The sequence below is a fragment of the Corapipo altera genome, unplaced genomic scaffold, assembly GCF_003945725.1.
Source record: "Corapipo altera isolate COAL_440 unplaced genomic scaffold, ASM394572v1 1b, whole genome shotgun sequence".
Taxonomy (NCBI): domain Eukaryota; kingdom Metazoa; phylum Chordata; class Aves; order Passeriformes; family Pipridae; genus Corapipo; species Corapipo altera.
The window spans coordinates 8,590,440-8,615,591 of record NW_020884881.1 but is presented as its reverse complement, the minus strand read 5'-3'; the positions used below and the strand labels follow the sequence as shown (position 1 = coordinate 8,615,591).

General features: G+C 35.2%; 1 protein-coding gene across 1 annotated transcript in view; it reads right to left on the bottom strand.

Annotated features, from left to right (window-relative positions):
- The window catches only part of LRRK2 (leucine rich repeat kinase 2), a 64,542-nt gene that overhangs the window by 13,390 nt on the left and 26,000 nt on the right, over positions 1-25,152 (bottom strand). Inside the window, exons 17-43 of the mRNA XM_027639997.1 lie at positions 24,698-24,837; positions 23,230-23,358; positions 22,977-23,147; positions 20,966-21,221; positions 20,567-20,755; positions 19,036-19,157; positions 18,254-18,323; positions 17,596-17,816; positions 16,802-17,052; positions 15,503-15,651; positions 13,740-13,833; positions 12,427-12,613; positions 11,862-12,043; positions 11,143-11,372; positions 10,004-10,131; positions 8,530-8,748; positions 7,588-7,789; positions 6,890-6,978; positions 6,130-6,317; positions 5,109-5,263; positions 3,987-4,133; positions 3,640-3,831; positions 2,773-2,919; positions 2,380-2,480; positions 2,014-2,204; positions 1,032-1,192; positions 144-314 (exon numbers count right to left, since the gene is read on the bottom strand). Of these exons, the coding sequence (XP_027495798.1) occupies positions 144-314; positions 1,032-1,192; positions 2,014-2,204; positions 2,380-2,480; positions 2,773-2,919; positions 3,640-3,831; positions 3,987-4,133; positions 5,109-5,263; positions 6,130-6,317; positions 6,890-6,978; positions 7,588-7,789; positions 8,530-8,748; positions 10,004-10,131; positions 11,143-11,372; positions 11,862-12,043; positions 12,427-12,613; positions 13,740-13,833; positions 15,503-15,651; positions 16,802-17,052; positions 17,596-17,816; positions 18,254-18,323; positions 19,036-19,157; positions 20,567-20,755; positions 20,966-21,221; positions 22,977-23,147; positions 23,230-23,358; positions 24,698-24,837 (4,482 nt within the window). The remainder of the gene's footprint in view (positions 1-143; positions 315-1,031; positions 1,193-2,013; positions 2,205-2,379; positions 2,481-2,772; positions 2,920-3,639; positions 3,832-3,986; positions 4,134-5,108; positions 5,264-6,129; positions 6,318-6,889; positions 6,979-7,587; positions 7,790-8,529; positions 8,749-10,003; positions 10,132-11,142; positions 11,373-11,861; positions 12,044-12,426; positions 12,614-13,739; positions 13,834-15,502; positions 15,652-16,801; positions 17,053-17,595; positions 17,817-18,253; positions 18,324-19,035; positions 19,158-20,566; positions 20,756-20,965; positions 21,222-22,976; positions 23,148-23,229; positions 23,359-24,697; positions 24,838-25,152) is intronic.

Below are 25,152 nucleotides of genomic sequence, written 5' to 3'. Positions count from 1 at the left end.
AATATGAAATTAGGGGAAGATTCTAAAAATTGCTGTTATTTAGTCTCCTTCTCTGGTCACTGCCAGATACAACACAATTCAAAAGAGATGCTATTTTTGGAAGAGGCAGGACAAATGTTAAAACTTTAAGAAACAAGGCATACCTGGTAATTTTCCTTGAATTGCTAATTCATCAAATTCATTTGGAAACTTCAAGCCTTCCATTATTCTACCTCCTCCTGTTAAAATGTCATAAAGCAGCAAGCCAAATGAATAAACATCAGCTTGCTGATTGTAAATAACATTTCCTCTGGCAACCTCTGGTGCTCGAAATCCTGCAAATAAATCATTCATTAATAGTTATGTTCATATCAAGATGAAGCCATCTTTATACTTTAAAAAGTAAATTATTGATGAAAACGTCACAGGAAGTAAACCAAAAACAGCACACTATTTCTGGGCTGGCAATAGTTTGTATTTGGCAGACATCCAAAAATATCAGCAGTAAGTATAAAGGAAAGGGACAGTACATCAATCATAGAGCTCCTGCACCATTACATAAAATAATTACTTTATCAATGAATGCTGAAAATGAAGTCTGCAGTTGTTACTGAGGGCCTAACATTTCACACTTGAGGTCACACTCTCATGCACAATTTAAAAGACATAAAGGCACTTTTCAGAGTGGTTGAATTGCTCAGTGTTTTAGAATGAATGCTAATAGATTCTCTCTAAAGTCGGGGAACAGTGCAATTAAACAACAAATTTTAGCAGTATAATTTCAACATCACAGTAACCATATGAAAACAGCAAAAAATGATGATGAAGGCATGTAATTTCATTTGTTCTCTTTTTAAACCTTTAGTGTATTCCTTGATAAGGGGTTAAAACATGAACAGGAAGAAAATGCATCACAACTTGTAATATGATTAGGACTACTTATTGTGATTATGACTAGAGACTATAGATTTGAGTTACTTTTTACAGACTACATAAAAATCATATTAGCTATTTTATTTATATGAACTATAAATCAAAGCATATTTCCATACCTGGTGTGCCCTCTGAGGTTTTTATTCCCATTCGGCAACAATACTGGGCGATGCCATAGTCAGCTATTTTTGCAATAACAGCTGAATTGGGATATAAGGTAAAAAGCAACACGTTGTGAGGCTTTAAATCACGGTAGATGATCATTGCTGAATGCAGGTACCTATTAATCAAAAATATATTTATTGAAAGCATCCATAAGTCAAGGATTCATCTGTACAGACACACTGAGTGCAATAGTCCCACAACAGTAAATCGTACTTTCAGATGTGAACTATTGTTAAAAATGTCAAACATCACTAACATGATGCTCCTTTACTGCATGATGACTTAGAATTGTTCTGAAATACTATTTACTGGTACATACACATTGCAGTATTTTAGTACCAAGTCTTATTTGAAGAGTTGTCAGCAGTTTGAAAACTGAATCTTAGAAGTTTAAGTTTCATTGATTCCTGAGTCCCTTTGCAGGTTTTGTAATTTTAAAGTCACACTGCACTAGATCCCAAGGTCATTCAGGAACTTTCAGAACTTTAGAAATGCACTAAATTAATTTCTTTGACATTTCAATATAAAATCAACAGCCACATAGAAATTGCACCTAGAGCTCTTGCAATTTTCCTGCTTATATGAGCATGACAGAATCAGAATCACTGAATATTCTCGGTTGGAAGGGATTCACAAGGATCATAGAGTCCAACTCTTACATGAATGGCCTGAAGAGGGATTAAACCCACAACCTTGGTATTATTAGCAATATGCTCTAACCAACTGAGCTAATCTCAGGATTATTTGTCAGCAGAAAAAAACACAGGTAACAAAAGTCTGTGTTATATATCAGCAAATCAACCATAAAAATACAAGCATTTGTCTGACCCAAGGAATATTCTGCTTGGGATATGAGAAAATAGAAGCCTTTCGTCTGCAATGTATCTTATAAGCAGCTATACCCTGTTTCTACAGCAATGCAGAAGTCACATTTACCTTAAGCCATCAGCTACATGTAGAGCTATCCTGTGCTGAAGTATTCTAGTTAAACTTGCATTGTCTTGTTGAAGCAAACGGTCAAGAGATCCTTTAAGGGCTAATTCCATCACCAGCATCCGGGGACGGATTGCAGCAGCCAGTAAAGACACTAAACTGGGGTGATGGAGGTGACAAAGCACTGCAAGCTCCTGTAAATTGTAAAATCAGATGAAATAATGCCAATATCATAACCTCTGTGTCTCTGAAGTAAATTGGGGAATGTTCTGGAGTGAAGACTTGCAATTTACTTAAACGTTTAAAGCCCTTTGCTAGGGTGGGCATTCCAAGAGCAGCACTACAGAAAAAAAGGGCAATATTTCTTACCTGTCTTAGGAGCCTGAGGGAAGTATGTTTATTGAAAATCTTTACAGCAACCTCTTCTCCACCATAGGATGCACGGTACACAGATCCAAATCCACCATCACCTATTGAACAATAAAATTGAAAAGACTACTATAAACAGAGACAACAACCATTTCTCAAAAAAAATACCTGAAAGGGTTCAGTTTTAAAATGTGTGAATCATCTACTGTGTTAAGCTTCACAATCAGTAATCTAAACACACAAAAACCAGTATCCTAGCATAGAAGTTAAAGGAAAATTAAAAACTCGATAATACATTTCTTCAGAACAGAAATCTATAAAATGTTGCAGAACCAAGTAGATTTGTTTACATAATCTCTTTTAAAAAAACAAACTCTACAAAATAATGCTTACCCAGGAGAAATTCAGGAGCTTCATCAAATTCCAGGTCATCATTGTTCAACATAATATTTCTAGGCAAATCAGCCAATATCAGATCAGGAGCAATCTGAGCAATTGGAATGGTCTGTCTTGGTTGATCTGGATTTACCAAAAGGTCACCTAAGAAAAAAAAAAAAAGAGAAAATGAAAAAAAAAAGAAGGGTAGTCATCATTCAAAAGGCACCGAGAGGTACACTGGATCTCTATGAGTGCATAAGACCAACATACCTAAAATTAGATTCATACGTGTGCATATATATATATACACATGCACACACATACTTAAATACTAATTAACTTTGCCATTCAAATTCTTGGATCTTACACATTTAAGTATTGTCAAGGTTCTGTATATGTACCAACTAAATATGATAAAAACTGTTGCTACTTAACAACACCAAACTAACCAAGAGATTATTTTTCTGTCTGTAAAAAGAAAGAATGTTGTATGTAGAATGTCACCCTGAATACTGCATTTTAAATTACTGTTCTACATGATCCAACCAAAAGATCAAGTATCAGTTTTACAATGTGTTAGATTCAGTTCCATGAATGAAGCTGCATTCTCGATATTACGACAAAATGATTCTTTTCATTATTGCCATTTTTATATGACTACACAGAGTAGCTGCAATCTGTCTCATATTCTATACTTATATATACTAGACAGATCTTACACAAAAGAACAAGTTACTTTTGACTTATACTGTAATTATTTCTGAAAGAAATGAAGCATTTTTAAATAACATGAAGTACCCAAATATTATAAAGGGGATGTTGCATAATATTTGTCTACATACAAGTGTACCTCTATATACCTCAAATGGCATAAATACATACCTTCTTCAGCCTTTCTAAGTAAGTCATCAAGTAGTATTTTTTGGTGTTCTTCACCATCTTGAAAGCTGTACAGAGCCCATTTCTTCAACAGTGTTTCCCCTTCACCACATACATCTATATCCAACAAACCTGGAAACCATTCCTCCATAAGAGAATCTATGTGATCCACAACTTGCCCCAAAAGGATGCACCCTTTAAGAAACCAAAAGAAGGGAAAATTATAGACTCAATCTGCCATACTTTTAATTACGAAGATAAACTCTGCATTCCAAAGGCAAAAGCACAACAGACCAAAATGCCAAGCTGCAATCAAACTGGAGTAAAAATCAGGCTCAGGGATAATTAACCTTTTCTGCAAGAAGGTGCCGTAATTTTCAAAAAACTGTCAGGGTTGTTGTCAAATACTGCTGATTCCACTAGACAATAAGCCTCGGGAGACCAATTCAAGTAGATGCCTTGTCTCCAATACATTCTATTAGGACGAAGAGCTCGCTCTAGAAAATATGAAATAAGATTGAAAATCTGATCTCAAATATGAATGTCAACTTTAAAATTTTCAGAATAATTTATAGTACTTTGAATGTTAAATTATGATTGTAGGATAATACCTACCCAAATAACAAACAAAATAAAGGCTAAAACTTTGCAGGCAGCGTAGCCCCACAAAAGCTAAATACATATCAACTGGTGCTCAGTTCTAAAAGGTATATCCACAAACTATAAATATTTAATCAGATGATAAGTCATGTAGCAGGTAGGCATTACAGAAATGCTTAAGTACATTCAGGTTCAAGCACAGAATATCTTAGGCAATAAATGAAAAAACCCAAATATTTAAATTTTTCCCCTGTCACAGACTCATGAAATTGCAGGATGCATCTGGAATTTAACACTCAGAAGAAATCTGAATGCCAGGACAGCAGGCAGTTATAAATGATATTTGTAAAGCATCAGCAATGCATATTTTTCACACTTGAAATTCAAAAATCACACATGAAGAAAACAAAGCTGAATGAAATTGCAAAGTTCAGCAGATAGGTCTACACAAAACACAGAATTATTGGAAAAACACTAAAGATGCCCCCCTCCTTCTATTTTTAGACTTTGATAAAGGGAGGATCAATGAATCTGAAGAAAAGCAGTTAGTTTTTCTGTGGAAGACGCACCCTTTCCAGTATTCTTTGTGGAAGCAAATAGCAATATTGCATAAACATAAGGATTTCCTCTAGCATGTGAAGGAGAGAAATAGGCTGCTTACAACCTTCACTTTCTTTTGCACACCACTGTGAAGATCAGGTGCTATATATTCCTAGATATTTCTAAGTTACAAAAATGACCCCTGTCCTTTCATCACATTTGTGAAGTGGTCAGAGATTAGCTAATGCAAAACAATGTTGGGGATTAGAGCTTTAACATGCAGGTGTTGGCATTCAAAGGAAACTATTACTTTTGAAGATAAAGATTTGTACCTCTTCCTGACAGCATGTAAGGTGATATTTCAAGCAACCTGTTGATCAGCCTGGACCAAAATCCCATAGGAAAGTACGGCATCTCATAAAGCCTGATGATAATTTCTGAATTTTCACAGTGGGGAAGCTCAATAACAGGTCTGTGATCAGATAAACTGAAAGAATAAAAATATTAAGACATATTTGATTATGTACTTTATCCTGACTACTGTCATATATTATTTATTATGTAAAATGTATTATTTATTAATGAATATATGATTCAGATGATCAGGGAGCTGACAGTGTATCTGCTTATTCTGTTTGCTTGTGCTAAAGTGAAGTTCTGCTGTAATTTAAACCCATCAGAACCTCACTAACAATCATTAGGTATCAAATGTAAATGTGAGAAAAATCTGAGATGTATATAAGGTAGGATAAAATCTTCGTATCCCAGGACTTAGAAGGACATATAAAGCCTAATCAGCAACATAAGCATTATTAAACGTACCAGGGAAATCTGTAACTGAGGCAGAGAAACTGTGTTATCTGCTTCAGATATAATAAAAATACCACATTCAAAGTCATAATGCTTTTTTTTAGTCACCACATTTAATATCTGCACTGTTTGGAAGACATACTGCCTATGAATAACTTGTCTGTGGTTCTCACTTCAAGCAAATAGGTTACAGAATTTCATGGTTATCTTTTATAATGCAATAAATATCTGTAATGCTGGCACACTGCTATATGAAGCTAAATTATAATCTCCCTGCTGTAGTCTTGAAGCATGGTAACTGTAAAAGAAATATTATCCTCATAAAGCATTTTAGCTTTATAGATTCCATTTACCCACCATGCTGATAAAGTGTAAGCTTTATCTGTTACAAGATCAGCTTAACATGCTTCTTCCAAAAGCATTTACTAAAGTGTACTATACAAAGTATGTATCATGCTTTCATACACCAAATTGCTCTGATGATCAGTTTTTATTTTGATCTATCTCTATGGCTGTCATTTGTGCATTTAACTCTTTGCTTACCTGCTTGGGATTAGTAGCTGATCCTCTCCTAATGGCAAAGCAATCTGAAACTTTTCCAGAAGCTTGAAGTATTGTGACATATAGATCTTAGGAAACTTGCTCTTCTTTAAAAGGAATTTTTCTACATCTGAACGCTTTACAATTCCTTTAGGATATTTAGAACAGCCTTCCACTTTCACCATCAGAATCTTTCAAAAAAAGCAAAAAAAATTTTAGGTGTACATTCATCATTAGATTGTATTTTCCTGACAAACTTTGTTCCCTGAAATATTTGGTATAGCCTAATATTCTGGGAAGGGGGGAAGGGGGTTAGAAATGGACTCCCTTTCACAGTGAAACCAAACATTTCCATAATGCTAGAACAGCATGACAACAGCAGTGACAGAATGTAACCTCTCTACAGGTAACTCTTCTTACATCTTTAACCCAAAGTTCCAGCTTTCATCTCAACCTGTCGCAACATATTGTACGATTACTTTGCATCCATGGGGTCTTTCCATTCTACAAGTATTCTTCTGTCCATTGCAGTTTAAGTTATGTTGGGCATTAGAGTGAAAGAACATAGAAGCAATGAGATAGTTACTTGTCCAGAAGGCAAGAGAAACAGAAAGAGATGGATAAAACAATCTGGGCCCTGAGAAAATTCTAGATCATGAACCAATAGTGAAAAGGTAAAGAAGAATCACTGACAAGTTACAGTGGCTTCAGAAAGGGGAAAATATACCATGAATCCATATGCAGAAAGTAATCAGAGTCTAACCTGTGCCATGATTTTACAGAGCCACTTGGGATCTACAAAATACAGATCTCTTAGCTGTAGTGCTGGGTCTTGAAAATGAAGGAGAACACCTGCATAAAGAATACTGTAATTAGCAATGCATTGCTCAAGCTCCATATTAAGCAAAGTAAACACCCCACTCTGGGCTGCTTTCCTTATGTGACTTGACATAAGCAATTTGAATAATAAAAACAGCTATTGAATTTATGTCAGTATCTCAGAACAGTAGAATGAAATCATGGTTTGTTCAGCTTTACATTTATTTTCAGATTTTTCATTAGATTTGTAATCTGACTTGCTTTTTTGCCAAGCTCTGTGTGGTTTATTACTCAATTTTAGGAAGTGCACTGACATAAGCTATTACATGTATTCCTCTAACCATCATTGTATTTGAGCTACTGGAACAATTGCATCTTTCTCCAGCAACTGTGCTGTCTAACAGGCAGGTATGATGTTTTCAAGTAGGGACAAGAGATATAAATTGTTACAGTAGTGATCCTTCATACCATGGAATTCCCTTCCTAACAACCTGGTTTAACACACTAATGTTACCCAAGCTTAGACACTTCAGCTCACCACTTTGTGGCAACCTTGTGAAAGATTTAAAAATGTTTACAAGTCTGTCTGCTGCAGATTTGCAAAAAAGTGCTAACAAACACACACTGAAGACAGCATTTTACCTGATTCATTGAGAAAGTGAATTGCGTGAGGGAGTTCATTTTCGTCCAGTTGTAACTGGTTTTCTTGCACCAATTCCAGTAAGCGTTTCTGATCGATCACAGGAAATTCAACTGGGACATTTTTGCGTTCTAGCAAAATTCTCTTTTCCAGCTCCAGGTAGCTGTCAGGAATCAGCTGACCAACCACTGGCTGATCTCTGATCTGTAAAATTAGGAACAGTAATCTTAAATGTAATAATTTATTCATGTGAATTGCAGACAATAAACCCAAGATGTAAGGTGGGTATGTCCACTCAATAGCAGCAGCAAGAAGGAACAGGAACATTCATTTATTGAGTAACATGACTTAGTGGGTAAGATGACTTTGGAGACAATAGAACTACAAGTGCAGATTCTCCAGTTTAGGAGGATCACTCATTGCACGAGATCTTGTTTTCCTGCTTTAATTCACTTTCCTCTTTCTAGGAATGGTATCACGCTACGTAAAATGAAATCAGTAATGGAAAATTAGCTGGTTTTCAGAAATCACAAAATCATATTTCGTGGTCCCTTGAAATCTTGCAACACTTATTGCACTTATTAACACATGATGCAAACATTTACTTTTACATGTTTAATACACCCAACAAAACCAGTTTTTAATTAAATTTCTTTGTAAGAAGAAGATGGCCCATTTTAATTAAATATTCAATTTATGCTCCTAGTGCTTGAAAACAGAATTTAGCTGGGATTTTTACTAAGTTTATTTTTTTTTGGTAGAAAGTGAAATTAAAACAAACCTGGTGATTTTCTTTCATTATTTTGCTTTGCGTAATGTTTTATGAAGGTAAGATGAGTTTGCTATCACAATAAAATGTATATAATTATGTGTTAATGTTTAAAAATTTATTCACTTAACTAAAACTAGAATGTTTTCAACATTACAAACAGTATGTAGCTTACCTTGAAATGAAGACTCTCCTTTATTATTATTTTCCGGAGTCTGATAATGGAATCAGATTCCTCTGTAGCATTCACAAAGTGATAATCTTGGATTGCTGGGAAGCCTCGCTTATTCAACAGCTCTCTAGTAATTTTACTCATGCAGGCCTTACGTTGCATTTCATCAGAAACATCTAAATGAGTGCCAACAAGAATGACGGGGGATGTTGAAGCTCGAGCCTGTTAGTAAGATCCATAGTGTTGATTAACTCAATAGTGAATGTTGATTTTAGTGTTTTATATCCACATAAAATGTGAGCAATTTAGTAAAGACAATCAATAAAATGAAAAAAGCTACTGTTTCTCCCTTTTTAAATATACCTCTCTTAACTAAGTTTTGAAATCTCCTATTTCATGTCTTTATTCAGATTAAGTTTAAACTGCAACCCCATATAATAGCCTTGACTGGATAAGACAATAAGGATGCATTAGCCTATAAATTCAAAACATATTTTTCAACAGAGCAGTCTATTTCAAAACAGAAACATTAAAAAATCATTTTTTTCTAAATGGAAGGAGTGTAGATCTGGATTTCATTCTTTGCAGATTAACAGCATTGCCAGTAAAGTAGGAGAGACACTTTTCATTGAGAACATCCAAGAAAATGGAAAAGCTAAAAGAAATGTCACTTTTGTAGTTGTCATTGGAACAGTGCAGTGATGAAACATCAGCAAGCACTGCATAACAAAGGAGAACACATCAGAAATGGTCTTTATCAACACTAAACTGACTGCTACCCTCTGTCCTGCATCTCTTCTCAAGGTGCAAAGACTGAAAAAGACAAGTTTACCAAAAACAATCACTATAAAAACTCTTTATGTGATTGTATTGCCCAGTCATGGCTAACCATCCTTCAAAAGGAAAAGACAAGTAATGCTCACTCCCCATAGAGTGACTCCATCAAATGAGTCACATAGAGCACACAGAAAACACAGAGAGTAAAGGAAAAATATATAGGCAGATTCTTAGATCAATTTCCCTACCATAGTTCTGGAATCATTCCTATTCAGAACACTTAATATACACTTAATAGCATGATTTAAAACCTGCATCTAGTCAGTTTTAAATTAGTCTAATTCTGATTTCACCAGAATTTACACTGTTGTAAAAGAAAACAATAGGTTTGACTCACCATTCTTTTAATACTATCCCTTTCTTATTTTTATCAGTCAATTCAAAATATTGCCAGAATATACAAACTATTCTTTTGCACATCACTTTGTACCATTTTAAATAAAAAATGGTGCTGATCATGCTTTCGTATGTTTAAAAATATTTTCATATCTAACACACAATGTATTTCAGCTCTTGTTTAACCTTAATTTTTATTTTCTGATTAGGTTTTTTCCTCTTCCCCTATCTAAAAATATTTGTGGTTAATTTGCTGTCCCCATACAGCTCCCTGGAAAGTGGAATTCCACTCTGTATGGCTTACCTTGATGTTAAAAAGCCATGGCTTCATAGCATCCACTTCTGCTTGTCCTTTGCTAAGATCATAAACAGCAAGGTATAAAGCTCTTTGGGTCATAAAATGAGGATGGGTACTGTAAAACTCTTCTTGTCCTAATGATCAAAAATTTCCATCGTTTAGTACTTCCTTGACTGAACATCTTCAGATCACAAAAAGGCAGCAGAACATTTACTCTCAGACCACCAATTTATCAGTGAAATTAACATTTGCAGAAATTTATCTGAATTGAGAGAAAACCTATAGTAACTATGAGTTTTAGGTAGGTACTCTGTGGTAGCTCATTGACTGAAGTATAGTGTTGAAACATATAAGCTAGTTTTAAATCAGGAAGTGTAAGATTTAACAAGTGGATAAACATGGTCGCTGCAAAGACAGCTTGAAAGGTCATGATTCTTTTAAAACTCCAATACTGATTTTCCCTCTCACTCCTTCCATCCCTTCTATCTTCTTCCTTCCCTTTCTCCTATCCTTTCTGCAACTTCAAAATAAGACTCCTAAAGTCACATGATTTAACATCACAATTAAGCTGGACATCCAACTTGAATACTGCTCATCTGTGCATTGTGATAATAGATTCTATTTAAATGATGACAGTCCACTGTTTAAAAATAACTTTTCTATAGCCTGAAATAGACCTGAATTTTAGAAGTGTTTCTGTAGTACCCCAAACTTAGAAAGTTTCCCAAAAATCCAAGGCTCAAAGACTCTTCCTAAGTGCTTTGTTTTCTGTGACCTTACAAACCTGTGATACGGTAGAGCCTAGAGAGACCCAGACTATAAAAGGGAGAATCAGAGTTGAGTGGAAGATGCTTTTGGTGATTACAAGCTGTTTCTTACTATTTTGAAATGACTATTCTAAAGTGCTATGTTTGAAATGTGTGGTCAGACCACATTTGGTGATGAGAAATTCCTGAGGCTTTAGTTAAATTTGAGGGATTAGCTGCTAATTTACAGAATTCACTAATTTGTAAGTGGTCACTGGACTTTAGGTGTAAATTTGTGTGATTATACTGTCCCCAGTTCAAATTTCCACAGGCTGACTCTAGGATTAAGCAATGCATTAACACGTTAGAAAAGTAAAGGACAATAAGCTCATGAAATACCTCCAAAATCCCACACATTTAATATAAGCTCTTTCTTCATTTTGCCTTTCCCTTGAATGATCCAGTCTTTTACATCAATGCCTACTGTAGCTTTCGGAGAGCCCAGCTCCATTCGTTTGATTTTCATTAGTTGTTGCAACAGGGTTGTTTTTCCACTGCCAGTGTTTCCAACAATCATGAGCTTCATTCTGTTATAAGGTACAGCCTTCTTCAGTCGTTGTTGAAGAAATCTGATATAAAAAAAAGTTTACAAAACTCACAGAAATGTATAATAGAGAAAAATATCAACAGAACTCAAGAACAAGGAAATTCCTAAACCCATACCATTTTCTTCAAATTTTCAACACCTTTTAATTTTCTATTCTAATTTATGATTTGAAACCTAAAGTTTAGTTCATAATGTGTCCTTTTTTGTTTTGTAATTACCCCAAAATTGTGTTCTGTGCAATGTACTGGGAAACACAAGAAATGTACTACAAATAATTGGTAAGCACCATTTATTGCATAGTTTTTAGAAGCATCAAATTCAAGAGATAATAATGAAGAAGTCTAAATCACTCTAATCTATTTTATGTATGTGTGTTGATATGACATGAAACCTTCCATAGAGCAGCATGCTGGATTTCACATGACAAACCAGCATGTCTTTTCAAAACTAATGCTTCTCACATATCCCAAGAAAGCAAAACAGGAATATTCAAGAACAATAGGCAACAAACCTGATAATGTCTCTGGCTTTGCATCCCACATGTTTGAAGTCTAAATTAAGATGGAGTCCCTCCAAAGGAAGGTCCCAGATTTTGGACAGTCTTCCCATTTCATCTGGAAAGAATCTCAAATCGGGATTATGACTTACATCCAGAGAAGCCAAATTTTCTAGGAAGCCAATCTGAGGAGGAATCTAAATAAAAGAACATTTAATGGACAATTATACATTGAAAAAAAAGTTATTAGCATGAATACATTAAATATTTAACAAAACTAAGTATTACTTTTGCTGCAGTGTAGGTTTTTTTAATAAACAGGCCTAATATCCCACACTAATAGAGGAAGGATGCATAAGTAATTCATTATACAAATAGATTATAGGACACATTCCAGGTAGAAAAGCTGAATAGAATATGGTGATTTTCATTCACAGGAAGTAGTATTTGCACTTACATACCATTTCACTATAGAATGTACAATGGTATGAGAGGTCACACAAAAATTAAATGAACATCGAAAAATTGCATTCAACTGAAAAATGACTTAATTTTCTTTAGATGGAATCTTACACTTTACCTCCTTTAACTTGTTGTGGGACAGGTGTAGCTTTTCTAGCCTAGACCATGCACATGCCTTTTCACTCAAGTCCAAGACGTCTATTTGATTATGATTAAATAACAGCTCCCTTAAGTTTAATGATTTCCAGTGCATTGGTCCAGGCAGGCTTACGATCTTGTTTTGGCTCAAGTCTACTGATCGCAAACTAAAAACATGAAAATAAAAAAGAGAGAAGTTAGAAAATGAAAAAATAAAACCCAGATTAACTGGAATCAGAAATATATTAGTTTTTAATAAACAAATAAATGGATTAGCCGTCAGAACAGATGGTTTTCTGACAGAAATGCAGACTGAAGTAGACATGTTTGTAAATAGATGTATGTGCATAAATTATAGAGTTCTCCTACATCTGTTGGACAAATATGCTGTTTATGTAACTGTGAAACATGAAGCATACAAAATTCCATGCAATGCCTTATTGATTTGTCTGAGCTGGGAGATGTAGAACCTGAAAGCTGCAGCTTTTTCAACACATCCATTAAATCTGCTGCCATGAATATAAATGTTAGCACACTGAAACTGTGTAATATCATGTTAATAATGACATGAAATATGTAAATTTCATTAATGTAAGTTCACAAATCTGTGGATCTGCCCTCTCCATGGTGCCACCAGTACTCACATCTACCCACACCTATCACATAACTGATCTGATCAACCCTTCCAAGCACTCCTTCCACAATCTGATTCTAGTGATATGTTAAGGTCATGAACTTCTATAAAAAAAAGCAGAAGTGCAATTTTCACATGAGTAATGCTTTGAAGGTATAGCAAAATAAATGTCACATGCATCTTTATCACAATTCTCTTTAGAGGAAGTGTTATTCTTTGAGAATAACTATCTTGTGTTATTTGGGGAGTGAAAAACCAACCTCAGTAGCCTTGTGCAAAGTCTGCAGAACTCAAAAAGGAAAAATTGCCAGTATCTTTTTATTGTTGGTTACAAGAAAATATTAAATTAATTCTGGTCTTCTCAGCAAGAATTGTCAGCTTCAACTATCAAGCAATATATTTTCAACAACAGTGATTTGAATCTGAGGAACAGAATTTCTCAAAATCATGAAGAAAATGTGACTAGTTTGTCTTCAGTTAAAAGCTACTAAGTTCTGGATTTAACCTGTTAGAAAGGATTTCCTGAGAATCAGTAGTGCATGCAGAATTTTCTGCTTAACAAAGGTCATGCAGAATTTTCTGCTTAACGAAGGTCTTGCCACAAGATTTTCTTCATCAAGAACTTGATGTTAACTTCAATAAATAAAATAATAACTTACTGTGGTAGAAGAAGTATTGCTTCTGGAACATTAACAAAACAATTTTGGGATAATTTTAAACTTGTTATGCTGGATGACAAGTCAGGTATTCTTTCTAGAGCAGAAAAAGAGGTAAATCTTATTATTTTTAAGACTGGAATTTTCCAGAATCAAAGACAGACTAAAATGTCAGTCTATCATTTTCATACCTAGGTCTTTGTACCATCTATCAAGGCAGAATTCAGATCTTTTTTTTAAAGCCCATTTAAAACTAAACTCCCCAAATTAAGTAATATATTGGCTTTTAACACATTACATATTATTATCCTTCATCTCATTTCATTAAGCACTGAAATAATCTTACTTACACTTTACTGTATTGCCAGTATGCATAAGATTCCCATATGACTCAGGGTGTGTTAGGTCTTATTCATATAAAAACGAGTTTAATGGTTCAGCTGTGTTTAATGTGGTTATAAGAGTTACCTTCTGAAATAATGTGAAAATAATTTCAAAATGGAAGATTTTATGCCTTGAAGACAGAATAAATTATGACAGTAACTTATGAACTCCAACAGTATCATTAAAAATCTAAGTTATGCAATTTGTAATTTCCATAGATAAATTGATTTGACACCTTTGCATAAAATAAGCTAAGTTACTGACACACACTCTAGGTGGACTCAATTCAGTTCCTTAACACTGGGTTCTACTGAAGGGGATCTGTCTAGTGGTACCTGAGCGGTCTGCACAAAGCTTAAAGATAAAACACAAGAGCTATGGAAGACCTGCTTTTTCTGGACCACAAGCTGCAAGCCAAGTGGGATACTTCAGGGCTTCTCAAATGACACCTGCATTCAGGCAACTGAACCAAACATTCTGTCTTATTCTGAATATAACGCTGGATATAGTGTGGTAAATACTTAGAATCACAGAATTTTTTAGGTTGGAAAAGACCGCTAAGATGACTGAGTCCAGTCATTAACCCAGCCTTGCCAAGTCCACCACTAAACCATGGCCCTAAGGTTCACATCCACATGTCTTTTAAATACCTCTAGAGATGGTGACACCACCACTTCCCTGGGTAGCCTGTTCCAGGGCTTGACAACACTTTCAGTGAAGAAATTTTCCCTAATATCCAATCTAAACCTCTCCTTGCACAACTTGAGGACATTTACTCTTGTCCTATCTTTTGTTACCTGGGAGAAGAGACCGACCTCCACCTGGCTATGACCTCTTTTCAGGCATTTGTAAAGAGTGATAAGGTCTCTACTGAGCCTCCAGGCTGAACAACCCCAGCTCCCTCAGCTGCTTCTCATCAGACTTGTGCTCCAGACCATTCACCATTTCTGTTGCCCTTCTCTGGACCAACTCCGGCACCTCAATGTCTTGTAGTGAGGGGCCCAAAACTCTTTCTGGTACAAGCCAGGATGCTTCTATGTATTTCAGTACAGTATTAATACTAGATTTGCAAGCTAAATCTGAACAATTTCTGCTCTCTTGAACCTTCCTCAACAGCATGTACAATCTCAACTACACTCCATCATTTTTTCAGTATCCACTACAAATGTAGAAACAAGAGGAGTCAGCTGAGTCACATCAAATGACTGGACGCATACTCCATCCTTCAGTGATGAAAAGCTGAAGCTTAAGGAACTGTATAACCAAGGACAAGTACATGTGGTATTCTTTCCTGTTGTCACAAGAGTCCAAATGCTGTGGCAGAGGAATTTTGTGACTTAGAGCAGTTTCTAGAAGGTGGATTGTATTTTCACAGTACTTACCAAGAGCATTCATCCTGGCGTTGAACTGCTCCAGTTTTGTACAGCCCATGAAAACATTCTCAGCAAGGGATGAAATGTTGTTTTTACTAATGTTTAAAATTTTCAATTCTTTCAAGCATATGGGTGAACACAGGCATGAAATTTTGTTTCTGTGATCACAAAAAGAAAGACAATAATCCATGTTTATTTAGAAAATATTAGGTAGAACATGAAAATAAATAGTGTTGATCTGACAATGCCATCCTTACACTGGCAAAACAAAAAGAAGACTTTAGCTATATAAACATTGATCAGTCAGCAAAAACACTGGCACATGTGGCAGCATGACAGATACTAAGACAGGTTAAATTAATTTGGAGAGTAAGTGGCAGAATATATCGCAAGGTGTCATTTTCTGATTATATACTGGATCTCAACCCCACACAAAAGAAGATTGTTGCATTTATGAGGGGTTCTGTGTACTTAAGATACCTGTTTGCAGGATTACAGTCACACAATTACTATCAACCCAAAAAAAGTTAAAAAAATGAGTTCCATATGTGGGGAATACTATTCAGGATGAGTATATAATGTTATGAACAATATATTCAGGGGAGACGAACATCAGAAAGAGACAAAGATCCTGAAAATACAGAGACAAAAGAATCATGCAGTACTGTTTTGCAAGGGTAGTATTACTAATAAAGTTCATCATCTTATTTAGCATAAGCTGTAGGAAATAAATGGGACAGTTTCTGCAGTTTACAGAAATATAACCAACTACATTCTTAAGAATGCTATATAGGTATGAATTATCTCACTCACTAACAAATATGATAATAAGTGCTGGTAAACAAAAAAACCTACTTATTTTCTCATATTTCTGTCATTTAAAACATATCCATAACCATACCTAAAATTCCATGAATACTACTTCCAAAAAAGCTTTTCTGAATATAAAATACAGTGGAAACTCTATTGTGTATATAGAAACCCTAACTGAATATGTCATACCACACAGACAGGCCTGTGGATTAATAGTATGGTAGCAGAAAGATACTGAACTACATGAATTACATGTTTAGTATGTAACTGGAATGGCAATGCTCTTAGATTCTAACAATGCCCAAAGATATTCTCATGTACTTTGCAATACAACACTGAAAACTGGAGCAATTTACACATTTGGAAGACAATGTCAGCGTTTCACTGGTGACTAAATAATCCTTTCCATGCTACAATAGTCATCATTCTGGATGACCAATATATTATTTCCTGTTATGTTTATTATGCTACAGCCTATTTACTAATGCTACTCACCCTTCTAGCAACAGCTGTTCCAGATTCTCAGCGACATTTGTAAGAAATTCAGGAGTGCATACCAGCTGATTGTATGAAAGATTAAGTTGCTTTAGAGTTGGACATCTGAGGTATGGATCCAAAGCAAAGGAAGGTCCAATGTCATTTCGAGAGATATCAAGATTTGCAATACAATTCATTTTCAGTAAATAAGTTGGAAAAGAAGTAAATCGGTTACTGTGCAAATCCAAGTAAGTCACGCATTTCAAGTTCTGAAAGAAAAGGATAATTTGATTTTAAAAAGTTGAAAAAAAAAGTGAATTTATAGTTTATAATTGAGTTATATTTTTATGCAATTTATTAATCTACTTATATTTATCTCACTAGGAAAAACAACAGAAAATAGCAATCGCACCAATGTAAACTATAATATTTCTATTACAATATAAAATATAAATATAAATCATTACTTAAAATTAATTAGCTCAGTTTCTTAAAATTTAACAAATATTAATTGCCTGCAGTTCTCAGTCCCATTTACATTATTATGCTACTTAATATAAAATGTTTTAAAGCAGTTCTCTGCAGTAAACGACTTAAAACAGTTCTATGAAAATACTTTTATTTCTAGATGAACATAAATCCACTGAATGAAAATTCTGTGAATGTATGAAATATGCAAAAATATACACTCATATTCTTGAGTAATATTGCTATGGATACATTATTACAATACGTATGGATTACATTATTAGATATAAACAATTTATTTTAACTAATTTCAACTTGTATTACATAAAATTATGCAGAATTACTTCACACAGTTGTTCTGGAATGTTCGTAAGAGCATTTTGGTGGAGCTCCAGTTTCTCAAGGTGTTCCAGATGACTAATTAAGCAGCTATTCTGGCTGATGGCATCAATGTTCTCCAGCTCATTTGATGAAAGATCTAGTGATTTAATATATTCTTTCTCTGAGATCAGTGAAGAAAGACTCTCTGATGGTCTTATATGTGGTGAAAATTTTGAGATGCCTTCTATTAAAACAAAAACGTGAAAAACAGCATAATTTCATTTATCACTTCAGTAAAATTAAGATCAATCAACTTTGGATCTCAAGATCCAGTAGATATTGAATGTTTGAATACTGGTTAAGATCCAAATCCATGAAGACTTCTATTAAGCCACAAAAATTTATAAGACAGTAGGGGAAAGATGGATGCTTATGCACTGCACAACAGAAGGAGCTTTTGAAAGCTAATAAGAGCACTTCTGAAATTTCATTGGCCATTTAATTCTAATTGGAAAAAAAAATCCCTATATATTCATTATTTGTACTCCACTGTAGTATTCCAAAATGTATCCTCTTATTTGTAAACAAATATATAATTGGACTAAAATCTGCATGCTATGCTTGTGAAAGCATTAAGGACGAAAAATCCATTATATATGTTAAATTGCATAGTTTACTTACTGAGGGATTCATCTGAAAGCAAGAATTTTCTTCTTTGTTTCATTAATGGTTCATAATCTGAGCCAGGTCCCTGTAAAATCCCAAAGAGAAAAAAAGTTACAAACATATGCAGATATCTGGAATTATTCAAATTCAGTAATCTCTTTTTATTGTGGTTTCTTTTTATCAGAACTTATAGGGAGAACACAAATGAACTGTACACTTCAACTCAAAATAACCACAGATCGCATCTTTATAAAACTTACTGATCCATGCAATATGGAAGAATGGTAGATTTAAAGTGCAACGGAAGAAGTGCATTTTCTGACAACCTAAAATGACTTTCACTAGGGTGGGGAGACAGGATGGAGCAGGATATTACAAAACATAACCTTCTCTAGGGAAGTCAGTTTCTCTAGTTTCCCCTTAAAAGTCAGTGGAAGAAGACAAGCTCCTTTCAAAGGAATGTGACTTTCATTCCACTGATTTGTCCTCATGTCTTATGGAACAGTCTCCATTGATTACAGCTGAAGATCAGCTCATTAAGGGGTAGTTAAGTCTTTGTGAATAGGTCCATGGTTCCTGTATTTCTGTTTGAAAATCCCAACTGGAAATCTGAATAATTAACTTTTAGGTGATCATAAATTTTTGCTGACGTAAACTCTCATCCGCAAAGTGCACTGCAATAGAAGGAAATACTGAATGGCCCATATGGTTACATGACCTTTCCTAACACTTGACTATTTTGCAGTAGGCAATGCAGATGGACTTAAAAGCCTGGAATGAACAAGGATCTAACTTACCACAGAGTAGGAATGTCGCGGTAAAGTAGGAGAACCTCTTTGACATGCCATTTCCCTACAATATACATCAGCAACTGCAATGGAATTGGACTTCTTTTTTGTAAAAAGTGAACCTTCACTTCCTAGAACAAAACCATAACACAGGAGAAGTAATAAATATGAAAAATGTATTTAAAAATGAGGCTCAGAATTCAACTGTAATATGGATGCTGACATACAAAGGAGAGATACATTTCAAAAGCATCAATACTGGCAGGATCTCACTGGTGAGTTGTGTGTGCAACAGGCCAAGAATGTTGTCAATGTTTTTTAGAGCACGTGGGCCATACTAACCTGACATGTTTCAAATATGACCTCCAGGTTGTTACCCTGATGCTTTATGATCTAAAATTTCCATCGTGTTGGGATTACCACACACATTTCACAGCACATCTTTCTGCTACTGCAGTGTAAATAGCTTTTGAAAGTAGAAAAAGTTTGTATTTTAATAGATGAATTTTTACTCCCACATTTGTTGAGAATGAAACATCAAATACCACTCTGGATGTGGTGATTTAGGATTATCTGGACCCATTTGATGTCCCTCTTCTCAAAGCTACTTTTAAAACTCCTAAAATCACTCCTGTCAGTAATGAATGTATTTTCTTAAGATATTAAGAATACACTTTTTTATGCGGGACAACAAAAAGACCTACAGAAATGAAAAGTAGTACTGAATGATATAAAGGAAAAGAATAAAACAGCACAAAAAACTTCCTTTGGATTCTCTGATTCTAAAATTCAAATTCTTCATCTGTGATGATTTTAAGTAGCCAACTGTTCTAAAACAAGAGCGACATTTGAACAAAAAAAGATATGTTACAAATTAAGGCCACTCTTATTATTAAGTTGCTGATATTATAGACAGAAATGCTGTCTTTTTAGAAGTTAAAGGCATTCAGATGTCCTGACATGGTTACCAAGAATGATGCTGGACTCAACATAAACCTGTCATTTACACTTGCTGATCAATTAGTTATCTTTGGGATAGGGTTTGTTTATATTTTAATAGTATAGTCCTCTATACCAGATGTGGTTGTGTAAACTTTATTTACAGACAACCCAGGGAACACAGGGGTTTCTATATCGCAATACACCTGACTTCATGACAAGACAAATTGGGCTCTTGAAACAATTGCTTTTTGCTATAGACTATAAAGGCAGCTCATAAATAAGTGTTTATCTAAAACAGTCAAAATCTAAATGTGGTTGTATGCATCCAACTCTTTCTCTCTACAAAAAACTGAATGCATGAAAAACTAATTTTAAATTGATAATAAAATTCTTTAAGGTCCTAATTTTGTAGATAAAGTACATACTCATCATAAACTATTTTCCAGTGTTACCACAAATGAAATTTTACGTAACAGTTTTTTCTTCATGGGAAGTGTTCTATCTCAAATACAAATAAGCAACTGACTTGTGGTTATAGTCTTGTCCTGGTACACTAGACTGGGATTATAAAAAAAAAAAAGAAAATAAATACAATTACCTTCACTATCAATATCATCACTCAAAGGAAAAATACTGTCCACTAATGGGTCAGGTATGAAACTCCAGTCATAGTTTTTATCCACTCCATCTTCAGAGAAGTTTGGATCAGAGGACGCTCTTGATCTATCCTCTGAAATATTCTTCATCTGGAATTTAAGCACCATTCTTGCCAGTGCAGAACCTGCATCTGTATGTATAAGAAACGAAAACTATAGAATATTCTCCAAGAAATCCAAATAGCTTTAAAAAAAAATAACTGAAATGTCTTGATTTGTTTTCAAGTTTTGCCAGACTTTCTATAACAAGCTGAATGCTATGAGAGCCTGAACTGAAAGTCTTGATCTAAAACACCTTCATATTACCATCAAGAGATGTAACAATTTCTATATATACTCACTTTGTTTTTTTACTGGAGTAAGTTTATCTGGGAACAAAGGAATGAGCCAGGAGGGTTCTAGTCTTCCAATACCAAATCCTCCAAGACATATACTGCTGTTGGTGACATCAAGGCTAAGCTTCTTTAAGAGTAAGCTGATGATTTGGCTATCTCCTCTCTTTATACTGATGGTTAAAGCACTCCGAACATCTTGCTCTCGAGCACCATTGGCTAATAGCAATTCTACCAATTTAGGGTTATTTCCTTTGTCACAAACCTAGAAGAAAAGCAATTTTAAAAAAAATCATGTGAAGCATTTAAACAACACCTCAGACTGCATAAGAGGCTTGTCTCAAATTCAGATTCACTTTATCTTTAGGATTGTGACTCTTTTCCAATTACACAGCTTCTTACTCCTTGAAGCATATGCCTGCCTACAGCATCTGAGTACCAACTCCCATTTCCACGAAGTCTTTGCCCAAAATGTATCAAATGTTTGAGTTCTGCAAGTGTAATTATTGCCATGAATGCACACAATTTTCAGTCAAAAATATATGGCAATTTATCTAGTGTGGTTATTGCATGTGGTCTATGGCAATTCCATTTATTGATCTGTCCAGTGGAAAAAAAGACACTCGTGTTATTCTGCCATATCATCTGGATATTTGATGAACAGGCAAAACCAGTGAGACTCATCAAGCCTTGCCTAGTGCTAGGGAGCTCAGGTCTATTGGCTTTAACTACCTGAAAGGAGGGTGTAGCAAGGTGGGGATTGGTCTCTTCTCCCAGGCAACAAGTGACAGGATGAGAGGAAATGGCCTCAAGTGGGGTCAGGGGAGGTTCAGGTTGGACACCAGGAAGAATTTCTTCACTGAAAGGGTAGTTAAGCGTTGGAACGGGCTGTCCAGGGAAGTGGTGGAATCACCATCCCTGGAAGTGTTCAAGAAACAACTGGATGTGGCACTTAGTGCCATGGTGGTTTTTGGTTGAACGTCAGACTCTATGATCCTGGAGATCTTTTCCAACCTTAATGATTCTATGATTCATCCCAATCTCCAAGCCTGCACTGCTACACAGAGCAGTGCTGACTGTGAATATTAAAAATATTTTTTAGCAATATTTCCAGTTACTTCAATTTGTCCACTGTGGTTTGCTAACGCTGACTTGCCAACTTCACATTTAATGGATGGATGATTGGTTCCAAATCAATCTGTATTTCATCACTCATCCAGTTCTGCCAGCAGAATTGAACACTTCCTAATTTCCTGTAGGGAGTATTGCTGAGATTCTCTCAGACTATTTAAAACTTAGATACTGAAGTAAAATTTATAAGTGTTTATGCATACCACTTCTCAAAAAGCCCCCCAAATTTAAAGGCAGTCACATTAAGCAAGGAGTACTTGCATGTGGGAACAGCCTTTACATTGGCAGGGCTGAATCCAGATGGAATGTTTGCCTATGGCCTTTTTTAAGATACTTATGTACTTCAGACAGTTGATGCTCTGGATGTGGCTGTTGTCTGGATAAAGCTGGCTGATGGTCCACTGGTACTTCGGCCTCACAGAGCTTGGAAAGAGCTGAATTTGGAATACCAGTTTCCTGCCTGGGCTTTAATGGCTTGATACATTCTACACCTAAGTAGTTCAAAAAAATGCCAACTTGCAAAGCTTGATCTTAAGTCTTCTTCAAAAATATTCCATAGCTAAGGCTAAATCAGTACCTGACTGAACACAGGTTTGCACAAGAACAGGGTAAACAGTCGGAAAGCACGGATCTAAAGTGAACTTGCAGGAGAACTGAACTGACAGTGGGGGCACATTCTATGTGACAGTGCCCTGTGAGCTTCAATACAGGGAAGGGTGTTTCAGGGAACATCAGACTGAGCCTGAAGTCACTGTCAGTAAGGACAGTTAACAACACTCGGGTCACAGTTACATTGCTACTGTGTTCTGCCAAATCAAGGAAAACAGAAAAGAACCCAAAAGCACAAATTTTAAAGTAATAAAATTATATATATATTTCCACATATTACCTGATAGATCAAAGAGTTTGTCTTTGTCTTCTTATTAATATCAGCTCCCAGTAGAAGTAAACATTCAGCCATAATACTATTGCACTCCATACATGCTTTTTCCAGCATCATATTTTTTAAATCATCATTTTCAGCTATTTTAGCAAAACATTTACAACACAGGCTTTGAAACTGAATGGGAAGACAAACAATAAAAGTTAGGACAAAAAACCACCAACATTTCTTAGCTGTGGACTGTCAAAGAAAAAGATACCTGTTGATCTCGCTGGTCAGTGAAACACATAGACATCTGGTAGAAAATGACTGTGTCAAATGATTCATTTACCAGCAGCTTTGCAAAACAAGGTGACAAACCAAGAATTGACAAGATTGCATGAAATCCCTAAGAACACAATGAGAAGATTCAAAGAAGTACAGTGTTAAAAGGTGTCATTTTAAAACAGGTCAGGCAACAAAATCAAATTTCAACCAAAAGATATGTGCTTTAATTTTTTTTTTCTTGCTTTTAAACATGCAATAATTCACAAATCAGAGAAGATCAGGAGAGAAGGCAGAAACACCAGGTGTCTCTGTGTTTATATAACTGTAGTTTCATGCTTGTTTAGCTGACCTTCTTAAACATATATTAACCGACACTTTGAAAAGCCAAATATGCACCATAATATCTGACACTGGCAGTGACAAATGTACTCGTGATTTCCTGAAAATGTAGAGAGGAAACAACCTTCTTCTAAAGATAGGGAACGAAGATACATCCCTGTTCCATGTGTTGCTCAGTAATCGTTGAATTTGAAAAAAATACATGGACTAAATGAAAAACCTAAGAGGTGTGCCCAAAAACTAAGAAGAAACACGAAATTATCCCACAGTTCTGCAAGTAAAGTTCACCTAGAAGGGTGAACTGGGTAAACTGGGGACCCTGTCCAAACCTAATTGAGACTAAATCACTTAAAGTAAGTTCCTTATTTCAGCACATTATTTCTCTCTAAATTGGTTGCTAAGCTAAACAGGGAATGGTTGGGGGAAAAATAGCAGCAAAGAAGGGAGGCTGTGCTTTTGATATTTTCATACTGATTTGAAACAGAAGTACAGAAACTCTCACAGAAAGCTGATCTCATGGGCAATCTCCACTCTGCTAGAAAAATGAAACTGGGAACAAACAGGGGAAACTTCTGAAGCAGAGGAAACAGAACTTTCACACAAGGAGGACTGAATATGTGTTTGCAGACAGAGTAAGAACTTTCCTTCCATATAGAGATGTGGGTCCAAAGTCTGACACAGTATTCCAGTAATATCCTTTCTTAAATACACCATTCCTGCACTAAGTTTATTGCTGGTGACAAGGCTCGGAACTAAGTTATTTTCTATGACTTCTCAAAGAAGGGCAATCAACAATATAATGATGGTTACTTCATTAAATGATTATAGATTGACAGAATGATGGATCATGACTGAGAAATCTGTTCTCATTTGCAGATCTCAGAAGTTTTAGATAAACATTTAATCTACGCTTACATATTCTGGATTGAATATATGTCTCCAAGAAAACCACTTCTACAACAAACACCAGTTTAATTACACAGGTTTACACTAATCTAGTAATTGCAGTACAATCAAAATGAAGTAAAATAAGGAATTATACTTAAAATATAACTATATTAAAATAATTTTCTAAGGTTTTGGCTTTTGTTTTCATCTTTGCACATAGAAATGACACGTACATGCATCTGGATTTCAGTGACTTCTTTAAATCGTCGCAGAGTAGAAACCAGAACTGCTGACAGGACATGCATAGTTGCAATACACAAACTCTTTCTTGTAATCAAAGAGCGTAGAAGATTCAAACCCAAACACTGTATGTCTGGAATGGAAATAAATATTATTCAGACATTGATAATTCAGACATTCTAAGTTGAATAAACCCATGATTTAAGTAGTCTTTTAGTAACATTCCATGAAGTTATTGGCACAAGCTATTACAGGGCCAGGCATAACTACAATGTGGGTGAACCTGAGGACTATGCAGTACTGCAGCCTTTTCTTGCCATGCAACCTACATCACATCCAGCACTAAAGGGAGCTACAGACAACCTACATCACATCCAGCACTAAAGGGAGCTACAGACAATCTACATCACATCCAGCACTAAAGGGAGCTACAAACAACCTACATCAC